Here is a 26,731-nt window from a genome sequence, read left to right as displayed (position 1 = left end):
TATGTAGATGACACGATGATTTTGCTTGGAGATACAGACACTTCTCTCTTACTCATTAAGATGATTCTTATGCCCCAACTGCTGTATTTGCTTCATAACTCCCCAGTGATGATTCCTTTAAAGACCTTTAGGATTGTCAATACCATATTTCGTATGCTAACCTGGAAAAATCTTCCCCCTAGAATAAAACTGGAACATTTGCAACGACCCAAAGGTGAGGGTGGGTTGGAGTTGCTAAATCCCTGGTTATACTACCAGGCTTCGCAACTGCAGCACCTCCTAATAGGTACCTTTTATGGGAGTAAAGAACAAGGGGTCACGGGGTGTAGCTCTTCCGAGGCAGTGATGCTGCACACAGTGAAGGTTGGTTCCATTCTAGTAGCTCTGGAAGCCCAGACTCTCAGTAAGCCACATAATACCTTCCCAACATATAATTTAATTCAGAAGGTATGGAATAAAGCTCGATATCTTCAGGGGGTGGTAGGCATTACAGAGTTTAGCCCCATCTGGTCTAATGACACCTGCCTCGAATTAGCCAAAATTCAGCGTGCAATATGAAAGTGGTAAATTTTCCATAATGGAGTTCTTTTTTCCTTTGAGGCTCTGCGGGAAGCGTGTGGTCTACCGACTTCTATGCAGTTCTACTACATGCAATTACGGCATGCCATAAAGGTTCAGAGTATAACTTCTGACTGGTCTATATCTCCAACACCCTTACTTAACTTAAAGAGACTATAACTTCTAAAGGCTTCATATCACAATGAAATGCTATGCTACTCCAGCTATTTCTATAAAAGCACAAAGTGGGAGAGTGATGTGGGTCAGCTTAATAAGGACCAATGGGAGGAGGCTCTCCAAGCCATAACTACTTGTTCCTTGAACGTATCTCAGAGACTGACACAGTTACAGTGCCTTGCAAAAGTATTCACCCCCCTTGGCTTTTTACCTATTTTGTTACATTACAGCCTTTAGTTCAATGTTTTTTTTCTTTTCCAATATTTTTATTCAGAATATTATCAGCAGATACAAAATCAACTTTATCTTTTCTTTTGTATAAAGTATTTGAACAATTAACAAGTCCTTTATAGGAAGGTTACACCACAAATTATTTCGTATTCTCATGAAGTTTTACGTGTCCTTGTCCTTAATTTAGGACTACATAATAGAGAACTCAACCAAAATAAAAGAGATATAAAATTTAAACCATAGTAAAACATGGAAAGGAGGAATTATTCTCTAGTAGGCACGCACATGTACTTCACATGTAATGTGGGGAATCACAGGAGGAGGATCCTCTCCCCCCTACCCCTCCGCTTGGTGTAACCATCTAATTTGGCCCCTAAGTGAGCCCCGGGGGACTCTATTGGCCCGTGAGCCCCCTGAGGCCCTTTGCAACTGAAATGAGAGAAAGAAAAAGAGAATAAGAGGGTGAAAATCCTAAACCACTCCCATCTCGTTATGTAGTTGAAAGATAGTTAATCCAGGGGTCCCATATTCTTTCAAACAGAGCCATTTTGTCATTTAAAATTGCAGAAAGGCGTTCATTCACCATAATCCATGACAAAGTTCAATGTATTTTTTTAATCTGATTTATATGTGATGGATCAGAACACAATAATCTAAGTTGGTGAAGTAAAATTAGAAAAATATATAGATAAAACTATTTTTCAGAAATAAAAAAGGGATAATTGGCATGTGCTTATGTATTCACCCCCTTTGTCATGAAGCCCATAAAAAACTCTGGTGCAACCAATTACCGTCAGAAGTCACATAATTAGTGAAATGATGTCCATCTGTGTGCAATCTAAGTGTCTCATGATCTGTCATTACATATACACACCTTTTTGAAAGGCCCCAGAGGCTGCAACACCTAAGCAAGAGGCACCACTAACCAAACACTGCCATGAAGACCAAGGAACTCTCCATACAAGTAAGGGACAATGTTGTTGAGACGTACAAGTCAGGGTTAGGTTATACAAAAATATCCAAATCTTTGATGATCCCTAGGAGCACAATCAAATCTATCATAACTAAATGGAAAGAACATGGCACAACAGCAAACCTGCCAAGAGATGCCAAACCTGCCAAGAGACACCAAAGCTCACGGACCGGGCAAGTAGGGCATTAATCAGAGAAGCAGCACAGAGACCTAAGGTAACCTTGGAGGAGCTGCAGAGTTCCATAGCAAAGACTGGAGTATATCTACATACCCTGTTTCCCCGAAAATAAGACCTAGCGTGATTGTCAGTGATGGCTGCAATATAAGCCCTACCCACCAAAACAGGCCTTCCCTGTTTCCCCGAAAATAAGCCCTACCCTGAAAATAAGACCTACAAGGACTTTAACTAGGGCTTATTTGGGGGGTAGGGCTTATTTTGCAGCCATCACCGACAGTCACGCTAGGTCTTATTTTCGGGGAAACAGGGTAGGATGACAATAAGCCGTACGCTCCATAGAGTTGGGCTTTTTGGCAGAGTGGCCAGAAGAAAGCCATTACTTTCAGCAAAAAACAAAATGGCACGTTTTGAGTTTGCGAAAAGGTATGTTGGGGACTCCCAAAATGTATGGAGGAAGGTGCTCTGGTCTGTTGAGACTAAAATTGAACTTTTTGGCAATCAAAGAAAACGCTATGTCTGGCGCAAACCCAACACATCACATCACCCAAAGAACACCATCCCCACAGTGAAACATGGTGGTGGCAGCACCATGCTGTGGGGATGTTTTTCAGCACTCGGGACTGGGAAACTGGTCAGGGTTGAGGGAAAGATGGATGGTGCAAAATACAGGGAAATTCTTGAGCAAAAGCCTGTACCACTCTGTGTGTGATTTGAGGCTAGGGTGGAGGTTCACCTTCCAGCAGGACAATGACCCCAAACACACTGCTAAAGCAACACTTGAGTGGTTAAGGGGAAAGATGTAAATGTGTTGGAATGGCCTAGTCAAAGCCAAGACTTCAATCCAATATAAAATCTGTGGTCAGACTTAAAGATTGCTGTTCACAAGCACAAACCATCCAACTTGAAGGAGCTGGAGCAGTTTTGCAAGGAGGAATGGGCAAAAATCCCAGTGGTAAGATGTGGCAAGCTCATAGAGACTTATCCAAAGTGACTTGGAGCTGTGATAGCCGCAAAAGGTGGCTCTACAAAGTATTGACTTTAGGGGGGTAAATAGTTATGCACATTGACTTTTTCTGTTATTTTGTCCTATTTGTTGTTTGCTTCACAATAAAAAAAAAACATCTTCAAAGTTGTGGGCATGTTCTGTAAATTAAGTGATGTAAATCCTCAAACATTCCATGTAAATTCCAGGTTGTGAGGCAAAAAAACACAAAAAATGCCAAGGGGGGTGAATTCTTTTGCAAGGCACTGTATATATCCTTTTGAGAGTGTACCCCTCATAGGTTACACATTATGGAACTATTATCTACTCCAGTGTGCACTAGGTGTAAACGAGACCACGTGATTTGATTCACCTACTGTGGAGGTGCCCAAAACTGCCTCCATATTGGAAGGAGGTGGTGGACACTCTGAACAGGATATTTCAAGTATAACTCCCTTTGGAACCTAAATTCTTCTAAACTTATTAAATGAACTGGAATGGGAGAATCACATCAGAAAGGCTATTGTTTGGGCCTTATTTCTGGCTCGCAAACTAATACTGTTGCATTGGAAGTCGGAGAGCCCTTCCATGGTTAGGGAATGGGTTACTGCGGTAGGTAATACAATTAGGATGGAAAATATTATTTATCAGCATAGGGGGTGTCGGGGCAAGTATGGAAAACTCTGGGACCCATGGCTAGCTGGCTTGCCCCAGCAGACTTGGTCATGGATAGGCTTCTTGGTCTTAATGTTGGTTAATAATTTGACTTGATGTTGCTATGTGTATAACACTGCCATGGTCATGTAATTTTCCTGTGTATGTGGTATTATGTAAATACTGTTCGTTTTCTGCTGTACTCAATATGTTGTCACTACTGGCTCTGACCGGGAACCTGGTTTTGTATACTATGCTGAGTATGTGGTTGGTTATTGTTGATTTGGGCTGTATGTATGTCACCAATAAAAGTTTTTTGTTAGATAAAAAAAAAAAATTAGATGGGTTGCGGATTCCAGAATTCAGTAGGTATTTACCTGCGTGGGTTGATTAAGGCTGAGAAGCACCACAATCCCATATAGCCATGCCCATGACAACACTGTTTCCTGGTTCAGGTAAGCAGCTTTCTAATATATTGTCCAAAGCTTTTAACCTCCTCTAACAGATTTGCATTTTTTTTTTTTCAGGGATACCTTTTTTGAAAGGTGCCCTCTCCCACTTCCTCAATCCTCGCCCACGTAAGGATTATGATGGTTTAGCCCTCCCTCCCCACGCCTGTAGCCTTCTGGAACACATCACCCATCCCAGGAAGCTGTAGGACCATGCTACGTCATCTCACGCATGAGCAATAGAGAGCTGGTAGTGGGATAACAGAAAATCACAGCCAGCTCCCACATTCAAGATGGCGACTCCTGAGGATCCGAAGCCCAGGTACTTATCAGCCCATTGACTCCAGTGCTGTCTTCCCCAAGGCCGATGCCGAGGATCGGCCTTGGAGAAGACAGCACTGGAGTCAATGGGCTGATAAGTACCTGTTTGTTAACAGTCAGCAGCTACAGTATTCATAACTTCTGACAGTTATTATTATTTACATATAAGTATTGGGCCCCATTCACACTAGGCGTAGAAGGAGCTCACATTTTGTCACATACTGTTTTGTCTCGTATAGGGCAGCCTAATCACTTAAATGGGCTGCCCTATGGATAACAAAAGCTCCTGCACCGCTTTGAACATCGAGCCTTTTGCATCTTTTTACTGTGCATTTTGTCAAGATTCTCAAATGATAAAACATGCATCTGCTAGCCACATTTGGGGTGCCATTAACAAATAATGGCACTGCAAGCACATTGCCGGTTTTCAGAATGCAAGCAAAAAAACGAGCATTTCTGTGCGTGTTACCGGAACGCGCAGGTGTGAATGAGGCCTTACTATTACTATTTACAGTACATATAAGTATTAGTCTCGGTTCACACTAGAAAGGCTTCAAAGTCGCCCAACTTTGAAGCCGCGCTGCACAACGCGACGGCATCACGGCTTGCAAACTACTTCTTTAATAGAAGTCAATGCAAGCCGCCCTCCAAGTCATGCAGGAAACATTTTCTATGTCAGTGCGACTTGAGTCGCTCTGATTAGAATGGTTCCATTGCACTAAATAGGACGTGACTAGTCAGGGGACTAAGTCGCCTGACAGGTCACCCCAGTGTGAACTGAGCCTAATGCTGCGTACACACGATCGGACTTCTCGTCGGAAAAAGATATGACGGCTTTTCCGACGGGATTCCACTCAAGTTTGCCTTGTATACACACGGTCACGCAAAAGTTCGCTGAACTTACGACCGTCAAGAATGCGGTGACGTACAACACTACGACGAGCCGAGAAAATGAAGTTCAATGCTTCCGAGCATGCGTCGAATTGTGTCCGAGCATGCATAGGAATTTTGCGCGTCGGAATTGCCACAGACAATCGCATTTTCGGATAGGAACTTTTCCCGACCGAAAAATTGAGAACATGCTTTCAATCTTTTGCTGGCTGGAATTCCGCCAGCAAAAGTCCGATGGAGCATACACACGGTCACATTTTCCGACGAAAAAGTCTCATCGGTCTTTTGCGGGCAGAAATTCCTATCGTGTGTACGCGGCATTACAGTTATTATTGACATAATTATTATTTACCTATAAGTACAGTATTAGTGCCGATTCACACTAGAGTGTTTGTTTTTTCCCTGTTTTGAAAGCCCACCCAAAGCACTACCTTTTCAGAACACAATGCACCAAGCCACACAGGGCCATGGGTAAGGGGGTACAACAAGTCCTTTATGGAGCCCATGCCAGCAGGGGCACCCAGGCAGCTGGGTGAATCGGATGTGGGCAGGGAAGGTGATCGTCGGAGAGGGGGGGCAGGTGACAATTACTGGAACCAATCCCCTGTATGGCTCTCTCTGCAGCAGCTGAAATCTGGCAGAAGGAAGAGGAGAGGAAGCCAGCTTTCAGCAGCTGCACAGAGAGCCGTACAGAGGATTGGTTCCAGAAATTGTCCCCCTGCTGTACCAATTGCCCTCCCTGTGCACCAAAACATTTCTCCCTGCTGCTCAGGCCTCACTGTGTGCCCCCACCCTCCACCATGTTGCCAGCTTCCCTCCTCTCCTTCCCACTGGAAGCTGAAGGACACAATAGGATCCTTCAGGATGGACAGTGGGGAAAGGGTCCAACAAATATGTCACAACTACCAGCCCCTTCCAATCCTGAATGAACACAATGAGTGATCGGTACTGATCACTCAATGTGTTCATTCATAACTGAAGCATAGTAAACTGTGTTTATTTGAGGGGTGGGGGCAGTCAGGTTGGCTATTTGGTAGTTTCTAACAGCAGCCCTGAAGCCACATGATACTACCGTACCATGCAATTTGTTGCCCGCAAATGTTCTGCATTTGCAATCTGCATTTGGGGGGCCATTAACAATACACTGGCACCTGCATTCAGATCGGAAGGGCAGCACATTCACTTGTGGTGTGGAAAACATGCAAGGAACGTGCCTTCCCCGCACCGCATTTTGGTGTGAACTGGGCCTTACAGTTGGGTATTTAATGCCCTATCACTAGACACCAATATAAAAAAAGCCAAATGTATGGTAATTAAAATCTTTCATACATACTTTATACCCACCATACAGTGTTCAAATTGTCAGAAAACCTTTAGCTGAATGTGAGCAAAGGTCAGACACACAATTAGCAGATGATGTAGAATACTATACTTTTTCCTGCCATCTAGCAGTCAACAGTCAACATGTAGAGAACACATCATCCCTGACAGCCGTCACACACACAGCCAGAGGAGACAGGATTATCGCTTTTCTAGGAAACTCCATCACCCGTATACTCCGCTCTCTCCTCCATCCTGGAGGCCTTGAAGAAACGCTCCGTTTCGGATTCCCCTTACATGTCATTATAAATCCTCCCCTTCACTGGTCTTAAATGTAGAGCTTGAAACATTACACCTCCAGACAACAAGAAAAATCCAATGGCCAGTTCTTTGACTATTTTGAAAAAATGTTCTCTTCCAATATCTAAACACTACACATAGGTCAACCATTGTCCATGAAGGTTATCACTTTTCCAGGTCACCGATAGAGGTTATTCTCATTCAACTGGACTTGTTCTATCATGTTATTTTCCATGGATTAGGGCATGCAGACAATGGCCATCAGGACAAGTAGAGAGCCTGAGCTTCTTTATATACTGTATACATAGCAGTGGCGGCTGGTGCTCTATTTTTGGGGAGGGTTAAAACTAACCACCTGACCCCCCCCCCCCCCCCCGCGCGTTTGTTCGGTCGATCGGTCAAGACCCGCTTCCTGATTGGCTGGGAGGAGAAGCAGGAAGAGAATAGCGAATATTAATTCACACAACTTTGTTGTCACACAACTGGGTGGGCTCGGGGCGCAGTGCTGTGCGCCCCGACCCCACTCTTTTTTGAAGCCAGTTAGAGCCTCAGTCTCTAATCACATGCTTCAAAAAAAAACAAAAAACACTGAAATCCATGCGTCAGGCGCCCTGCATTAAGATTAGGGGTCGGGCGCATGGCATGGATTAGGGCTTTATAAAGCCAAGCCGATATAAAGCTACACTATATTACCAAAAGTATTGGGGCGCCTGCCTTTACACGCACATAAACTTTAATGGCATCCCAGTCTTAGTCCTTAGGGTTCAATATTGAGTTGGCCCACCCTTTGCAGCTATAACAGCTTCAACTCTTCTGGCTGTCCACAAGGTTTAGGAGTGTGTCTATGGGAATGTTTGACCATTCTTCCAGAAGCAAATTTTTGAGGTCAGGCACTGATGTTGGACGAGAAGGCCTGGCTTGCAGTCTCCACTCTAATTCATCCCAAAGGTGTTCTATCGGGTTGAGGTCAGGACTCTGTGCAGGCCAATCAAGTTCCTCCACCCCAAACTCGCTCATCCATGTCTTTATTGATCTTGCTTTGTGCACTGGTCCAAATCATTTGGTGGAGGGGGGATTATGGTGTGGGGGTTGTTTTTCAGGGGTTGGGCTTGGCCCCTTAGTTCAAGTGAAGGGAACTCTTAACCCAGACTCGCTCATCCATGTCTTTATGGACCTTGCCTTGTGGATTGGTGCGCAGTCATGTTGGAACAGGAAGGGGCCATCCCCAAACTGTTCCCACAAAGTTGGGAGCATGAAATTGTCCAAATTGTCTTGGTATGCTGATGCCTTAAGAGTTCCCTTCACTGGAACTAAGGGGCCAAGCCCAACCCCCAAAAGACATCCCCACACCATAATCCCCCCTCCACCAAATGATTTGGACCAATGCGCAAAGCAAGGCCCATGAAGACATGGATGAGCGAGTTTGGGGTGGAGGAACCTGACTTGCCTGCACAGAGTCCTGCCACCCCAAACTCGCTCATCCATGTCTTCATGGACCTTGCTTTGTGCACTGGTCCAAATCATTTGGTGGAGGGGGGATTATGGTGTGGGTTTATTTTTCAGCGGTTGGCCTTGGCCCCTTAGTTCCAGTGAAGGGAACTCTTAAGGCGTCAGCATACCAAGACATTTTGGACAATTTCATGCTCCCAACTTTGTGGGAACAGTTTGGGGATGGCCCCTTCCTGTTCCAACATGACTGCACACCAGTGCACAAAGAAAGGTCCATAAAGACATGGATAAGCAAGTTTGGGGTGGAGGAACTTGACTGGCCTATACAGAGTCCTGACCTCAACTCGATAGAACGCCTTAGGGAAGAGTTAGAGCGGAGACTGCAAACCAGGTCCTCACGTCCACATCAGTACCTGACCTCACAAATGCTCTTCTGGAAGAATGCTCAAACATTCCCATAGACACACTCCTAAACCTTGTGGACGGCCTTCCCAGAAGAGTTGAAGCTGTTATAGCTGCAAAGGGTGGGCCAACTCAATATTGAACCCTACGGACTAAGACCAGGATGCCATTAAAGTTCATTTGCGTACTTTTGGTAATATATTGTACCCGTTGCGTCTCTGGGGCAGAAAGTGAAAGCCTTCACTACCCAATCAGCAGGTCGGGTCGTATTCTTGATCTAATTGTGCACAGGTAGAAAGGGGTGTCGGGATCACAAGATTGACTGAACAGAAGGACAAATCCACTGGCAGTTCCCAACTGTGCTTTAAACTCTTAGCCTGGAGTTTAGTTTATTTGTTGAGGAAGTGGCGGGGTTTCTGCATGGGCGAAGAATAAAACAACAAACTGGCTCTGGGGGATGAAAATTCACAATCTAGTGGAACATATTTCTCTCTGTGAGCTCCGAGGGGCCATGAAAAGGTTCCATTACCTCCCAAACTGCTTCAGAAGGGCCATATAATTTTACAGAGCGAGAATGATAGCAGATAACTCCAATCCATAGTAAGAGAAAAGAAACTCATAAATCACGAACTAGTCCACAGAGTCAGTGATTCCTGCAAGCTGTTATCCACGCAGATATGTATTTATCAAAAAGATCAAAACTCGTTGCATAGATTAATAAATCATCTCTTTTCTCACAAAAAGGGGCTCAGAAATACATTTTTCAAAAGGTAATTCCCTATTGGTTGGGAGGGGCTATTACACTTTACACACAAGACTTAAAGTGACAGTAAACAATATCCTTCTTCTCCAAAAACATCCCATAAACATTCACTACTTAATGGCCCTGTAGTAATCCATTTTTCATGAAATGGCTAGATGGCTACATTCCTATATACAGCGGGACTAAGGCAGGGTGGCAACATTCCTACATACAGCGGGACTAAGGAGTACAAATGTAGCCACCCTCTAACAGGAAGTCAGATCACAGAAGCAAAAGGAATTTGGATATTTGGAGGAGGCTGAAAGTAATAGAAGGGACTTTTTGGGGTTAAGAATATATACTGGAATAGAATACTTTTTAACCAGCATTTACGGTCACTTTAAGACCGTGTTGGTTGCTATGGTCTCCTAAACTTGGGAAATCAAGAAGGCTTTGCACCATGTTACTGTATATACATATGAAAGTGCTGAGAACAAAGCAGGCAGAAAGATCTATGTGTTCCTAAGGAGGTTGCCATAAAAAGATACCAGGGGTCTAAAATAATGCTTTCTTCCTAGTTAGGAATTTCTATCTTATATACACATACTGTATGGCCCATAGAGTTCACTTTTAAGTTACTACAGGAAAAATTTGTGGCATTCTATACAACTGGAGCAAAGAGGGTTTAACCTCTGAATATGGAAAGGGTTCTTTACTCTAAAGCCTCGTACACACAGTACGATTGTTAGCAGGGGATCGTCTGCTGACAGACTGTTCTCCTAGAATCTTACCGTTAGTACGCTCCTTTTGACAATTGTTGTCCAATTTTCAGCCAACAAATGTTGGATGACAGGCTATTAAATTTTCGGCAGACAACGGCCTGATGTCAGATTTTCTTATTGTCAGTACACAATTCCGTCACACAAAAGTCGAGTGTACAAAACACGCATGATCGGAATCAATGCTCACCAAACACGAAATTAGCAAAAGGGGCCCAAAGGGTGGCGCTCAAGAGCTGAAATTCCTTGTAGTACGTCACTACATTCGTGTTTGTGGCACGACAATTGTGTACCGTTAGTATGCAAGACAAGATCCTGGCACACGCCCTTTTGACAAAAATCAGACGCTCGGTTGGCCAACAATCTTAGTGCATGTAGGCTTTAGAAAAAGAAAAATCTAGTTTTCTAGGGAGCCGGCTCTATTTTTAAGGTAAAAAAGCCTTCTGTGACCAGCTCCCCCGCCCCTAAATACTTACCTGAGCTCGATCTTGATCCAGCGCTGTTCCCAAGAACAGCAGCGCTGTGCTCTCCCTCGCTCCTCAATGGACATGAAGGGAGCAGTGCGGGAGCTATTGGCTCCTGCTACTGTCAATCAAATCCAGTGAGGAGGGGGCAGGGCCGAGCTGCACATTCTTGTCAAAAACCGTCTCTTTTTTTTTTCGTAACACTACACTTCTTTTTTTTCCGGTTAATGGGTAGGGGTACAGTTGGGTACCCCATACTCATTCACATGGGGGGGGGGCTGGGATCTGGGGGCTTCTAGATTCTGATAAGCCCCCAGCCTGCAGACCTCCACAACCACAGCCCAGGGCTGTGGGGGGAAGAGGCCCTTGTTCGCATCAACTGGGGACCACCCCCGCCCATGTTGAGGGCATGTGGCATGGTATGGTTCAGGAAGGGGGGGATTGCTCGCTTGTCTCCCCCCCATCTTCACCTGCAAGGCTGAGTGTCTGGCATGGATTTTGGGGGGGGATCCCACACAGTTTTATTTTTGTTTCTTTTGGCGTGGGGTTTCCCTTCAAAAGCCATACCAGACTGAAGGGTCTGGTATGGTCTTGGGGAAGGGGCATGCCATTTTTTTTTTCAATTTTGGTGTGGGTTTCCACCTCAAGATCAATACCAGACCTGGGTCTGGTATGGTCTTGGGGGGGGGAACCTCATGCCGTTTTTTGTGTTTTTTTTTAATTATGGCATGGAGTTCACCCTCAAGATCCTTAGAGCACAAGTCGTATGCCACAAGTCGGATTAGTTAAGATGATGATGCTGACTTCCATTCACATCAATAAGCTGAAATTGTGCCCAAGTCGAACCAAAGTAGTGCAGGAGGATTTTTCAAAGTCAGTTAAGACAGCTCTTATAGGGAACCATTGATTTTGACATGTCATGCGAATTGTGCGAAGTCGGAAAGGCGCGTTTTGGACCAGTGTGAACTGGCCCTCACTGCTGCAGGTCCCTGGTGATGCCATGTTGGATGTGAGTGCCAGCTGTGGCTTCTTGAGGAACCACTGCTTGCTTCCTACAGAACATGGCTCAATCCATAAATGGTCCTGCAGCCCCTGGGACATGTGATGTGCCCTAGGAGGCTGCAGGAGGGGATGAGCTCTGCTGCAGGTCCCTGGTGATGCCATGTTGGATGTGGGTTCCAGCTGTGGCTTCTTGAGGAACCACTGCTTGCTTCCTATAGCACATGACTCAATCCATAAACGGTCCTGCACCCTCCTGGGACATGTGATGTGCCCTAGGAGGCTGCAGGAGGGGGTGAGAGGGGGGCAGACAAGAGACATTAGAATTGGGAGTGGTTACCAATAAAAATCAGTACTCACCCCACTTTCCCCCCTCCAACAAAAACTGTTCCAGGCTGGGAGAGGGAGCAAACCAACAGGTTCACTTTTTGAGCCATTTAAAGGGTTTAGAGATGAATGAAATTGAGAGTTTTTATTGCCCTGAGACTTTGATGGAATCTGAATCTAGAGATTCCGGCAAAATGTTGCCATCTTTGGTAAAGCTAAGTGTTCCCTCATCAACCTCATATTTATACATTTTGTTACAGAAAAAAAAACAGAAAAAAGTAATAAAAAGAATTTAAAATAGAACCGTGTTTACAGTTCATTCTTGCCAGCTCATCTTCTGACATCATTTGGGGATTTTGACATTTCATAAATTCTTTTCTTTTTTTGACGAGGAAAGAGAAAAAATATGTGACATGTGCACGCACTAACGTAAAACTGTCAGCTGCTGTCTCCCTTAGGCGGAGGCCTACTTTGCCTAAAGCTGAAAATGTTCATGCAAAGCCAACTACAAAACTTAGTCTAAAATTTAATTGAAAGTGGTTGGTCATATGCAGTACTTTGCAATCATGTTTCTACCTATCAGCTCTGAGAAAAAAAATGTTTTCTGTTTTCATGTGATAAAAATGATAGAAGGAGGGCTTAAAATGGATTAAAATGCCTTTTCAGTGGCATTAAAGGGTGTTTTGATTGATTTTTACCCATTTATAGATCATTTGATCCTGGAAACAATGACATGATTACGATTGAAAGCTGACTGGAAGCCACTCAATTGCCATATACAGTAATACCTTGGATTACGAGCAAAATTCATTTCAGAAACATGCTTGTAATCCAAAGCACTTGTATATCAAAGCGAAAATCCCCATAAGAAATAATGGAAACCTCAGATGATTCGTTCCACAACCACTGCTGGTGTATGCAGTACTGTATGTGGCCACAGGTGCGGGGGGGCGCTGGTGGTTCCCAGCGCTTCCTGGAGAACTCGGAGACACTCAGCACCTGTTGACACTTCCGGATGCTCGGACGCACGTCCCACCCAGCTGGGATTGTCTTTGAGTTCTCCAGGAAGCGCTGGGAGCCACTAGTGCCCCCAGGACCTCTGGCCACATGCAGTACTGCATACACCAGCGGCTTTACTACATGGATTGTACTGCTCCTATATCAAGTCAGCGTTTGCATATCAAGTCAAAATTTTTTTAAAATGTTGCTCGTCTTTCAAAATGCTTGTATACCGCGTTACTCGGAAACCGAGGTATTACTGTAATTGCCAAGTGTTATTCAACCTTTGGTTGAGGTTTTAGGTAATAAACGAGGCATGAACCGCATGAGGCGTTAGTTAAATGAGGCAAATAATAGATACAACAATATATGCATATTAATAAATACTGTACATTATAAATATTAATAAATAAATACATGACTAAAATATTAAATACATTTATAAATTAAATAATCTTTTAAATAATAATAATACATTATTATTATTATTATTATTATTATTATTATTATTATTGTTATTATTATTATAAATGATCTGTTATATTATAATGTGTTAATTATAATAACAATTTAAAAAAATGAATTATGAATTAATAAAACATTTAATAATTATAATACATAAAATAGTTAATTGATTAAATTACATTAATTCATAAATATTAATAAATAAAAATAATAAATATTATAAACAAATAAATCAAATAAATGAGGCAATAATAACTGTGGAATGACCTCATGGGGAATTCAGCCACCAATAGACCATTGGGGTTAATTTACTAAAGGCAAATAGACTGTGCACACTGCAAGTGAAGTTACTCCAGAGCTTAGTGAATGAAGTAAAGCTTCACTTTGCAAAGAATACCCAATTACATGCAAGGAAAAAAAAAATTGCATGTTTGCTTGCACATGATTGGATGATGGAAGTCATCAGAGCTTCTGCTCATTTACTAAGCTCTGGAACAACTGCACTTGCAGAGGGCACAGTCTCTTTGCCTTTAGTAAATCAACCCCTTTGCGTTGCACTGATGTGATGCAGATCTCCCTATAACATAATTGGTGGCCATACATGTAATGATCTGATTCAATGATTCTGGGTTGAGCAGGGTTGTGTAGGCTGGGTTCCCACTTATAAATTTATATGGTGCGTGCAAGGCGTAAAGCGCAGGATGTCATGGGCCTCATCTCCTGCATCTGCCATACAAAAGTTCAATGACCTAGTTGAAGGAAAAAGGAAAGACTCGGTAATGTGGGGGGGGGGAGTCTTTTTTTTTTTTGGTGTGGCACACGCAGGGCTTTTTTTTCAGCGGGAGCGTGGGGGAACGCAGTTCCGGCACCTCTAGCACTGAATGTATCTAATGGCAAGGGGTGCTGGGGTGTGCTGGAGGGTCTACTGATACTGACTGCTGGGAGATCTATTGTTACTGGAGTGGATTTGTTTTTGTGTGGCAGCCTATTGTTGCTGGGGAGGTCTATTGTTGCTGGTGGGGGATCTATTGTTGCTGGGGAAGTTGTGTAGCTGGGGGGTCAACTGCTGCTGGAAAGGATCTACTGTTAAAGGAGGGGTCTATTGTTTCTGGCTGCTGGGGAGTCTATTGATGCTGGCCGCTGGGAGATCTGGTCTTGCTGCCGGGGCCTATTGTTGCTAGGATGATATTTTGTTGCAGGGTCCTATGTTGCTGGGGGGGTCTATTGTTGCTGGCTGCAGGGGATCTATTGTACTGCTTTTCTTGTTATCATTATCAGTTTTCATACAAATTACTTTAGCATAGCATGACATAATCATACTTGGCTCTGTATTCTCTGAATGAGACGGTGCTAGAAGGTGGGTAGGGGGTGGAACCAAGAGATGTTGCTCGGAGGTGGGTAGGGGGCGGAACCAAGAGATGTTGCTCGGAGGTGGGTAGGGGGCGGAACCAAGAGATGTTGCTCGGAGGTGGGTAGGGGGCAGAGAGAAGAAGTGACTCAGTAGGTGGGAGTTCCAGCACCTATTCTCTGAGAAAAAAAGCCCTGGGCACACGTACAAGATGACGTGCATGACGTTGGCTTTTTCCTTCTCAACAGTCTAACAATGTCATATTATAAGATAAAATTAAATAAAATTTTAAATAACTTATGTCATTATAATATTTATAATAAATAATTGTTATCATTATGATATATGATAAAAATATATAAATAACCATAGATGATATATATAATATTCCTTAGATGAGATCTAGGGAAAACAAAACTATTTGGACTCTCCACACCAAGAACCACGGTTCCAGCTGGTTACAAACTACAGTATAAGCTTCTAGTCTGTGAGCTGCATACATTTTTTTTTATCCTTGTGCGAAGGTGAATGTATAAATGTCACTGTATATTTCCTAAAAAAAATAAAGCTGTGCTCTTCTTTGACATGCTGCACCCTTTTGGACCCAGTAGTCATGTCTTATTTTAGAAACCAGTCATTTGTAGTATTGCTTACCTTGCTGTGCAGACCCTCTTTTAGGGAAAAATATTAATACTTGCAGAGCCACGAAAAAAGCGGATGACCCTATCATCTTCTATTCCTGCAGGAAAACCAAAAGAAGAACTTAAAAATAGTTATTCGAAAAAGTGGCGATATCATTTTATCTGGTATAACTGATGATAGAAAAAGACACTCTAAAACATTCCACCATAGTACAACTGTGGCAGCCAAATGAAATCGCCAAAATGTTTAAATCTGAACTCCAGGTACACATAACAAGATACAAATTAATGGTATTTATTAACCCCTTGCATTGGGGGCATTTCTTTATTTTTTCATACACATGTTAAAATACTTTTTTTTTTGCTAGAAAATTACTTAGAACCCCCAAACATTTATATATTTTCTAAAAGCAGAGGCCCTAGAGAATAAAATGGTGGCTTTTGAATTTTTTTTTATCTCACACAGTATTTATGCCTTTTACCAAATGCATGTTTTCAGGAAAAAATACACCTAAATGAATTTCAGTAGAAACAATATAATACCTAATTTTTTTGGTAAAATAAAAAAAATTATGATGTTGTGTTGAGTACATATTTTCGTACGCTGGACAGAAGGCTGTTAATGCAAAAGTATTTTTGAAAACAAGCAATGAAAATACTCAATTTGACCTGGTATCAGCCTTCACAGCCAGGCTGGAGAGGGAGAAGAAGAAGCTGCAGAAAAAGTGAGAGAGCAAAGTGACATATAGATAAGTTGCTTTCACTGTCCAATCACAGGCTGGGGATCCAGGATGAGCTGGGCTCGAAGGAAGAGGGTTGAACAATGTTGTCCATCAGACTGAGGACCTCTAGTGGCAGAAAAAAGAATTGAAGGGGGCCGCTTTGAATTGAAGATGAACATTGCAGCAAAAGGTGGTTTTATTTTCTTTTTAATGGGTTGTTTATTTTTTAACTTGTAGCTTTTGTCTAGAGTTCTGCTTTAAAATACTGGCCACTGCGAAGTCTAGGGTGAATTTTAAGGAAAACTCCACTTTCACTTAAAGAGTAATTCTACTTTTGTTGAGAAAAAAAAAACACTCCCCTCTGTTCTAGTGATTTACAGTATGTATATTGCAAGGATTTTAACAAACTTTGTTGCAGTTTCCTACCTTTTTTTTAATTCTAAAGGAATAGCTGTGTGTTTGTCTGTGTCCATGTGCATAGTGACTCTGTATGGTAGTGGTTTTATAATTATCGGTCAGCTGTTGCACCTGCAGGGCTCTAATGAGGAAAGTGGCAGAGTCTGCATCCCTGTAGATATGATTTCCATTTGAGAGTATCTCAGTAAAAATTTACATTTTGTTGCAGGGGATGTCAAAAATCTAAATTGTATCTTAGTGCAGACTTCTGGCAAGATCAGTGAGCCAATCACACAAGCAGGAAATGACATTTTCAGGGGTCGTTCTCTATTCCATCTGTGTACAGAACGCCTCCAGGTTGCCATATTACATTTATAGAAAATGACAGCGCTGCAGTTAGAAAGAGAAAGGTCATTTTTAATAACATTCAAATACAATATGACCTGAGTCACAATTGTATATGTTATATTATTATTATTTTATTTTTTTATTTGATAATGTTTTTTCCCACAAAAGTGCAGTTACCTTTTAAAAAATATATGACATGTACAACTGTAAATAAGCCATTTTGTAATATAATGTTTTTAAAACAATCTTCCTATTTCATTTTTAAGCTGCTACAATTTTCTACTATTATCATAAATTTAAATGTCATGTTCTACTATATTGTTGTGTTTTTATAATTGAACTGTATCTTTTGTTTTCTTTTCAGTGCCAATTAAATAAAGAATGTATGGAAAAATAGATTCAAACTTCCTTGTAATATGAAAATTGGAGTTTTCTGTAAACAATCATGGATGGAAAGCCCCCAGATATCCTACATCCTGTTTTTGTGAAAATTTGAGGCATCCTTTACAGTAGGAGTTGCTGAGATACTGCGTCCATGGATAAATGGTTACATATGATTTGTTTTCATTACAGCACTGAGATTGCTTTGGTGATGATGGTGATGTAGCACCCTGCTAGGCAAATTTAGCTTTGGCCCTTTCTTTAATCAAGGGAGCAGTAATTGTTTGTTCTAACCCCTTCAGGGTCTCACAGGCTAGGAGTTTGATTACTTCCCCCTGCCTCTGGAAGAAGTTTCCAGAGCTTAGGGCGGAAGATTCAAAATTACCAGACTGAGGAGATCCGAGAACCCGCCGTCTTTGTGGTTTTCCAAAGTTAATGAACTCAGGGACATGGAGGATCTCACTGCTACTTTGCATAAAGGAGAGGAGACCTCCCGCGACACCTGGAGACCATGGGAACATTTTGTCTTTACTGATGCCCAACTTCTAGAAGGCTGAGGAGAACCGAGAACCCACCGTCACAATCCTTGTGGTTTTTCACAAGTTAATGAACTCTGGGACATGGAGGATCTCACTTCTACTTTGCATAACCGAGAGGAGACCTCCCGCGACACCTGGAGACCATGGTAACATTTTGTCTTTACTGATGCCCAACTTCTAGAAGGCTGAGGAGAACCGAGAACCCACCGTCACAATCCTTGTGGTTTTCCACCAGTTAATGAACTCTGGGACATGGAGGATCTCACTGCTACTTTGGATAACCGAGAGGAGACCTCCCGCGACACCTGGAGACCATGGCAACATTTTGTCTTTACTGATGCCCAACTTCTAGAAGGCTGAGGAGAACCGAGAACCCGCCGTCACAATCCTTGTGGTTTTCCACAAGTTACTGAACTCTGGGACATGGAGGATCTCGCTGCTACTTTGCATAACCGAGAGGAGACCTCCCGCGACACCTGGAGACCATGGCAACATTTTGTCTTTACTGATGCCCAACTTCTAGAAGGCTGAGGAGAACCGAGAACCCGCCGTCACAATCCTTATGGTTTTCCACAAGTTAATGAACTCTGGGACATGGAGGATCTCACTGCTACTTTGCATAACCGAGAGGAGACCTCCCGCGACACCTGGAGACCATGGCAACATTTTGTCTTTACTGATGCCCAACTTCTAGAAGGCTGAGGAGAACCGAGAACCCGCCGTCACAATCCTTGTGGTTTTCCAAAGTTAATAAACTCAGGGACATGGAGGATCTCACTGCTACTTTGCATAACCGAGAGGAGACCTCCCGCGACACCTGGAGACCATGGCAACATTTTGTCTTACTGATGTTCAACTACAAGGGGCCTCGCAATCGAGGTCGAAGTCCCTGAGGTCGGCCATGTTCCCGGGGCGAGGGTCTCTATCCCTCTTTCTTCACCTGAGTTGCTTTTCTCCTACATCTGAGAGGCTCAGTTCTTTTTCTCTTTTTTTTTTTTTACCTTTCCACAACTGTCTCCTGACAACTTTCTCTCCCTTCTCCCCCCATGATCCCCATCCTTCCTGTTTACTGGGCTCAGTTCTGGATGCAGTCCTCTTCCAGATATTTGAATATCCTGTTATACATTAAATCGGTTGCCTCTCATTTCCATTCTGGGCCCAGCTGGCCACATAGTTGCACAGCTTTAATCTACGAATTGGTGTGTGTGGTCTCCCGAATTGTTACTCTATTTGTTGCACATACTTGGTTACTAGTAGCGCATTCTCATATTTGATTAGTTTATTTGATTATGTGTGTTTTAATAGGTCTACTGACCTACGTATTTCACTGAGAGGTTTTCAATGTCTATGCTAAATGCTGACCATGCTTCGTCCTTTCATGTTTCTAGAAGCAAAGAGAAGACTTGGACGGCCGCACACTGATACAACACCTTTATTGAAGATTTAAAATCCAAATACAGTCCATATGGTACAGAGGCAGAGCTGGATAGCTAACGCGTTTCACACCGTATGTTGGGGCTTAATCATAGCAACTGTGAATTACAACTCTCTTAAAATAAAGGATTTACATGAAAAAAAAAATGACCAGGCTAAATTATTATTGGCACTCCTGCCTATCCCTGTAGGGAAAGTGTCCAGTTGAGGGCTGGAATGTAATCTGAGACACTGGAGAGTTCTTTCTCCCCAGGAGGGTTCCAGTGGGGCAGAGGCTGCTGCTCTCAGGCAGCCCATGGACCACACAACTACTCCAGGGGCCTCAGAGGTGCCAGGACTGAGGATTTTAATAGACTTTTCTCAAGACTGATTGCAGAACCATGCCATATGGGGATCTGATCCAGAGAGGCGCCATGTCACTCACTGGGTTGTGTCTGGAGGAAGCTGGAAGGGGGCAGTTGTCCTGGGGAATTGTGAGTAGTCACCTCAAAGTGATACTAAAGTCTCAGTTTTTTCCTTTAAAAATAACATACATGTTATACTTACCTGCTCTGTGTAATAGTTTTGCACAGAGCAGCCCAGATTCTCCTCTTCTTGGGTCCCTCTCGGACGCTCCTGGTCCCTCCCTCTTGCCAAGTGCCCCCACAACAAGCAGCTTGCTATGGGGGCATCCGAGCCGCTGCTCTGTGTGTCCATTCAGACACAGAGCCACGGTTCGGCCGCCGCTCCCTCTCTCTCCTCATTGGCTTATTGACTTTGATTCACAGCAGTGGGAGCCATAGGCACCGCACTGCTGTCTCAGCCAATGAGGATGGAGAGTCCAGCTACTACTACTACTAGAAGGGACTGTCCTCTACCTTCTGACTGCCATTGAGTGTTTTTGTAATATCACATGCCAAGTCCCCCCCCCACTGTTGAAGTTTTGAAAACACTAAACCAGGGATCCTCAAACTACAGCCCTCCAGCTGTTGCGGAACTACACATCCCATGAGGTATTGTAAAACTCTGACATTCACAGACATGACTAGGAATGATGGGAATAGTAGTTCCTGAACAACTGGAGGGCCATAGTTTGAAGACCCCTGCAATAAACTTTCAAAAGACATCCCCCTAGACCAGTGGTCTCCAAACTGCATCTGAGGGCGGGATGTGGCCCTTTGCTAGCCTTTATTCAGCCTTTGGGGCACTATTCCTCCCACTGATTGGAGGCACTGTTCCTAATACTGACACCAGCAGTGGGGCATAAGTCCCCTGACACCAACACTGGGCCACTATTTCTCCCACTAATATCAATAGTTGGGCACTATGCAACCGATCTGGCAGTTGCGGCGGCTAACCACAGAGGTTAGCTCAGCAAAGATGCCCTCCGCTAATCTCTGTGGTCTAGGAGGACCAGAGCGACGTCATGACCTCACTTCCGGTTCTGGCCCGATGTAAGCAATGCCATTTTTTTTTTTGGAAAGCATTAGATTGTTGCTTTTTTGTTATCTCATGCTTTCCATTATAGACTCCATATCTCTGCATAAAGAGGACCTGTCATGCTTTACTGTTATTGCAAGGGATGTTTACATTTCTTGTAATAGCACTAGAAGTGATCAAAAAAATGTTTTTAAAGGGACAGCGTAAAAAGAAAAAAAAAGTAATAAAATAAAAAATAATAACGTTTTTTTTTTTAAGTGCTCCCATCCCCCCAGTGCTTGCATGCAGTGGCGAACGCATACATAGGTCATGCCAATATATGTAAACGGTGGTCGCACCACACATGTGGGGGATTACTGCGAGAGAAAAAATTCTAGCACAAGACCTCCTCTGTAACTCTAAACTGGTTACCTGTAACAAATTTTAAAATGTCACCTATGGAGATTTTTAAGTATTGTAGTTTGGCGCCAATCCACGAGTATGCACAATTTTAAAGCATGACATGTTAGGTATCTTTTTACTTGGCGTAACATCATCGTTCATATTTAACCAAAAAAAAATAGGTTATATATTGTGTTTTGTATTTTTTGTTTTTCATTAAAGTGTTTTTACTTTTTTTTTAAATGAGTTTGAAAAACCGCTGTGCAAATACTGTATGACTTTAAAAATTGGGCAGGCATCTGGGGTAAAGCTGTCCACATAGACCATCCTCTGCACTGCCACCGATGTCATCCCTTCCACGCTGCGCTCTACGAACGCTTGAAGCCTCGCTTTCAGATCGCATTTGTGGATGGATATTTTATGGTTACACAACCTATCACATTGCTATAATCTTTTTATATGGACTATAAACTGAAGGACAACAATGGTTGTGGAACGAATCATCTGAGTTTCCATTATTTCTTATGGGGAAATTTGCTTTGATATACAAGTGCTTTGGATTACAAGCATGTTTCCGGAACGAATTATGCTCACAATCCAAGGTTTTACTGTAATTCACAATGTTCCCTGTGCCTGGAGTCACTTTCAATCTAATAGTCTTGCAAAACTCACACACGAGGGAATAATGTGGCTCCCATCCAGACAGTATGTTCTGAAATTATGAGTGGAAACTGTAACATTCATGGAATCCCACACAAACACCAGGAGAGCATATAAAAACCACGGACCATAAACCGCTATTCTACTGGGATGCCCACAGAATAGTCAAATAAGGCCAATGAGCAGACTGACCACATATACACTATATTACCAAAAGTATTGGAACGCCTGCCTTTACACGCACATAAACTGTAATGAAATCCCAGTCTTCGTCCGTAGGGTTCTATATTGAGTTGGCCCACCCGTTGCAGCTATAACAGCTTCAACTCTTCTGGGAAGGCTGTCCACAAGGTTTAGGAGTGTGTCTATGGGAATGTTTGACCATTCTTCCAGAAGCGCATTTGTGTGGTCAGGCACTGATGTTGGACGGGAAGGCCTGGCTCGCAGTCTCCGCTCTAATTCATCCCAAAGGTGTTCTATCAGGTTGAGGTGAGGACTCAGGCCAGTCAAGTTCCTCCACCCCAAATTCACTTGTTCATGTCTTTATGGACCTTTCTTTGTAGACTGGTCCAAATCATTTGGTGGAGGGGGGATTATGGTGTGGGGTTGTTTTTTAGGGGTTGGGCTTGGCCCCTTGGTTTCAGTGAAGGGAACTCTTAAGGCATCAGCATACCAAGACATTTTGGACAATTTCATGCTCCCGACTTTGTGGGAACAGTTTGGGGATGGCCCCTTCCTGTTCCAACATGATTGCGCACCAGCGCACAAAGCAAGGTCCATAAAGACATGGATCAGCGAGTTTGGGGTGGAGGAACATGACTGACCTGCACCAAGTCCTGATCTCAACCCGATAGAACACCTTTGGGATGAATTAGAGCAGAGACTGCGAGCCAGGCCTTCTCATCCAACATCAGTGCCTGACCTCACAAATGCGCTTCAGGAAGAATGGTCAAACATTCCCATAGACACACTCCTAAACCTTGTGGACATCCTTACCAGAAGAGTTGAAGCTGTTATAGCTGCAAAGGGTGGGCCAACCCAATATTGAACCCTACGGACTAAGACTGGGATGCCATTAAAGTTCATGTGTGTGTAAAGGCAGGTGTCCCAATACTTTTGATAATAGAGTGTGTGGTAAATGACAGGTCTACGTTAACCCCCCAAAAAAAGAGATGTAGATGATCATCTGTAATATTCGGAATCTTTGCTCTTGATCTGTTATAAAAATGCCTTACCAGGCTGTAAGCAATAGCTTGATTTTGTATTATTCAGTTGTACTTTCACCTTGTTCGAGCAGAAGTGTCAGAGAGTCAGGCATCTCACAATGTGCACTTAAAGCTGCAGCAGATCCGATATAGCCTGCCTAATTTCCTGGCTGGAGGACATCCAGCATCATCTAGCCCTTTCCTCCCCAGTCTGACTGTCCCTGGCCCGCCCCTGTCACTCATTGGATTTCAGTTGTTTCAAACATGGAACCTTGGCATCACATGTGGGCGTGCATGCAAATACAGACTGCCTAGGAACGCCCACCCCCCTTGACTGGCATTCACCCATGAGGGCATTTTGATATTTGCATAACACCTCCCAAGAGCCAGCCCACTGCTTGCATCAGGGCCAGGGCTGGGACAAGGGGTGAGCAGGAAGAACAGTTTCCCTGGGCACAGCAGAGCAAGGGGGCAGACAATGGACACAGGCAGTAAACCCATTCTATGGCATGCAATAACAGAGGTGGACACAGTTCCGAATCCTTGGCAGTAGACAAACCTGTCCCGGTACTGATCAGGGCTGAGGGCTCTTGAGAGGAGTACTGAGGCCTGGTGCTATGATGTTTTCAGGAAGCCATGTACAGCCCCCTGCCAGCCCCTCCCACCAGCCATGATCTGCCTGCATTGCGTTAAGTAGTGTTTCTCAACCGGAGGGCCATTTGGGTTCTCCCAGGGTGCCACAGGCACATGACCCAGTTTGCCCTAGATCAATGTCATGAATTGCCATGGTGTAGGTTTGTTGGCTACCAGCACCATAACAACCACTGGCAATACATACAGCGTCATTTGTTGCTATGATGTTGGCGGGTGGCCCACTTGCACCATGGGAACTCATGATGCCGGTCCAGGACAGGCCACAACCAGCATTTAGCAGGGGATGGAGGTCTGGCTTCTTTAGACCTGTTCCACCTCCTGCCCCCTGCTGTGCTGCTAGAGCCAAAAGGTAGTGCCTTGAAGTGAAGAGGGGACGGTGTGATTGGGGATCTTTGTAATGGGGCGACTCTGACGTGATGAGAAGACTTGGTGATGGACAGACTCTAGCGTTATGGGTGGGACTCTGACAATATGAAAGGACCTGTGATGAGATGGGAGGATCTCTTATGTGATGGAGAACCACTAATGTGAAGGGGGGACTCAGATGTGATGGGGGGGGGTCTCCTGATGTGAAGGGGACCTTTGATGTGTAGGGAGGACCTATGAAGTGATGGGGGGACCTCTGATGTAATGGAGGACCACTGATGTGATAGGGGGACCTCTGATCTGATTGAGGGCCTCTGATCTGATGAGGAGGGGGGCTCTGATGTGATGGAGGGCCTCTGATGTGATGGGGGGACCTCTGATGTGATGGGGGGGACCTCTGATGTGATGGGGGGTCTTCTGATATGAAGGGGAACTCTGATGTGAAGGGAGGCCCTCTGATGTGATGGGAGGAACTCTGATGTGATGGAGGACCTCCAATGTGATAGGGGGATCTCTGATGTGAAGAAGGATCTCTGATGTGAAGGAGGACCTCTGATGTGATGGTGGGGGGAGGGTCTCTGATGTGATGGGGAAACCTCTGATGTGATGGAGAACCTCTGATGTGATGGAGGAACTCTGATGTAATGGAGGACCTATAATATGATCAGGGGAACCTCTGATGTGATGGAGGACCTCTGATGTGAAGGGGACCTCTGATATGATGGGAGAACCTCTGATGTGATGGAGGACCTCTGAAGTGATGGGGGACCTCAGATGTAATGGAGGACATCTAATGTGATGGGGGGACCTCTGATGTGATTGGGACCTCTGATGTGATGGGGGACCTCTGATGTGATGGAGGACTTTTAATGTAAAGTTAATTTCATTGAGGAGGTTGTGTGCATTGTCCCAGGCTCAGGGATAAGTAACATTTTCCCAATGATAAGTAACATTTAAATTTGAATACATTTCAGACGGGGGTGCCTCCAGATTTTGCAAACTTTTAAAGGGTGCCAGGAGTGAAAAAAAGGTTGAGAAATGCTGGCATAGAGAAACACAGAGATCCAGTGATGGCACCAAAATAAGGTATGTAATGAAATTAGATTTTTATTTTTTCATTTCATGAACATGTTGGTGAGAGGAGAAAGGAGTAACCAGAAAAGTCTAAATATAAGCAGATGAAACTTCAGTTTTAAGGAGATATTGCTTGGCTACATCAGCATTCTTTAGCCAAGTATTATACAAATATTTGTCATTGGGTTCACACTGTAGGTCAATCTAAGGAACAACCATAAAAAGGAAATGCTTTTATGAAGGCAGAAGTTTGGCAGTCGGGATAATTACTTTTGACTTTCTCAGACCTCACATGTGGCTAAGAACATTATAAGGTAAGAACGCTAAAGAGAGTATTAAGGTGGCTATCTGATGCCTCACTCATTGCCTTCAGGCTCCTGCCAATCTCTCGGAACTCATCAGCCTGACAGCCAAGCAGTGGGTGTGATCTATATCTTATTGACATTCACTTGAATATAGTGGAATTCTTGGAATTCCTTAAAATTTATAGCGTTCTTGCCTCCATATGTCATTGACTCAGAGTAAAAAGACTCCGTGCGTGTCTTAGGCTTTGAGTTTAATGATGATGTGGACAAAAGTGGCCCCCAGATGTTGCAGGTTAAGGACCAACTCCAAACAAGATGTTAAGTCACTCCATGAGTTCATAATACGATTCAAGAAATGCTGCAGCTGTAATGAACTCATAATATCATAGCTTCTATTTCAAAATGTTCCTATTAGTAAAAGTAGTAGGGCTTTTAGAATGTCTCCTCTTGTCAGTTGTTCTATTCTTTACAGCTTGCCATATCTATCTAATGCAGAACATGGAATGATGGCACAAGAATAAATTCTTAATAAGTAGTTGAATAAGACCACTGAGAGACTTTGATGGGAAGAGTTTAGAATCCTTGGCTGGACCTCAAGGACCCAGGAATAGAAGACTGTGAAGCGCCTGGCTTGCCAGGATTAAAAGATAAATTCCAAGTATGGATATATTATACAACGTTACATTGGTCCAGCTTGGACCGATGTAACTCTGCATATACCATACCTGGCCGATGCCCATGAAAGCTGGGAATCACTAAAGTAGGCACCCCTACTCCAGTGATCTCCACTAGGTTATGGGTCCCGTGATGAGCGGCTGCCCTGCTGCATTGTGAAAACAGGAGGTTGGCTGCTCAGCACAGACGCCATTCAGAAAATGCTTTGCATGTTATGATAAATGAATGATTGGACAAGATGAAGAGCATGGCACTACCATCCACCTCGTGATTAGGCTATTTTCAATCAAATCATTTGCTGTATTGATCAATCAATAATTCTGAAATTTGACTTTTTAAAAAAAATTTTTTTTTTTTTTTATCCAAAGAAGTTTTCAGCATTGAAAGTGATTGGCTAGGGAAAAGTATATTTATAGGTCAAAGGTCATTTCAGATCTCTCATTGATAAAAATGACCTGATCACAGGTCAGTGGCAGGAAGAATGGATGCATGTATGGCCAGCATAAGAGAGATTGTAAATTCT

The 26,731-nt window shown here is 43.5% G+C and overlaps 1 protein-coding gene across 1 annotated transcript in view; it reads right to left on the bottom strand.

Moving 5' to 3' along the window:
* The window catches only part of COL7A1 (collagen type VII alpha 1 chain), a 294,025-nt gene that overhangs the window by 225,547 nt on the left and 41,747 nt on the right, over positions 1-26,731 (bottom strand). Inside the window, exon 2 of the mRNA XM_073591887.1 lies at positions 15,663-15,747. Coding sequence (XP_073447988.1) covers positions 15,663-15,738 — 76 coding nt within the window. The 5' untranslated portion in view covers positions 15,739-15,747. The remainder of the gene's footprint in view (positions 1-15,662; positions 15,748-26,731) is intronic.

Source organism: Aquarana catesbeiana, linkage group LG07 (genome assembly GCF_042186555.1).
Source record: "Aquarana catesbeiana isolate 2022-GZ linkage group LG07, ASM4218655v1, whole genome shotgun sequence".
In the NCBI taxonomy this organism is placed as follows: Eukaryota; Metazoa; Chordata; class Amphibia; order Anura; family Ranidae; genus Aquarana; species Aquarana catesbeiana.
This window is presented reverse-complemented; position numbering and strand designations above follow the sequence as displayed.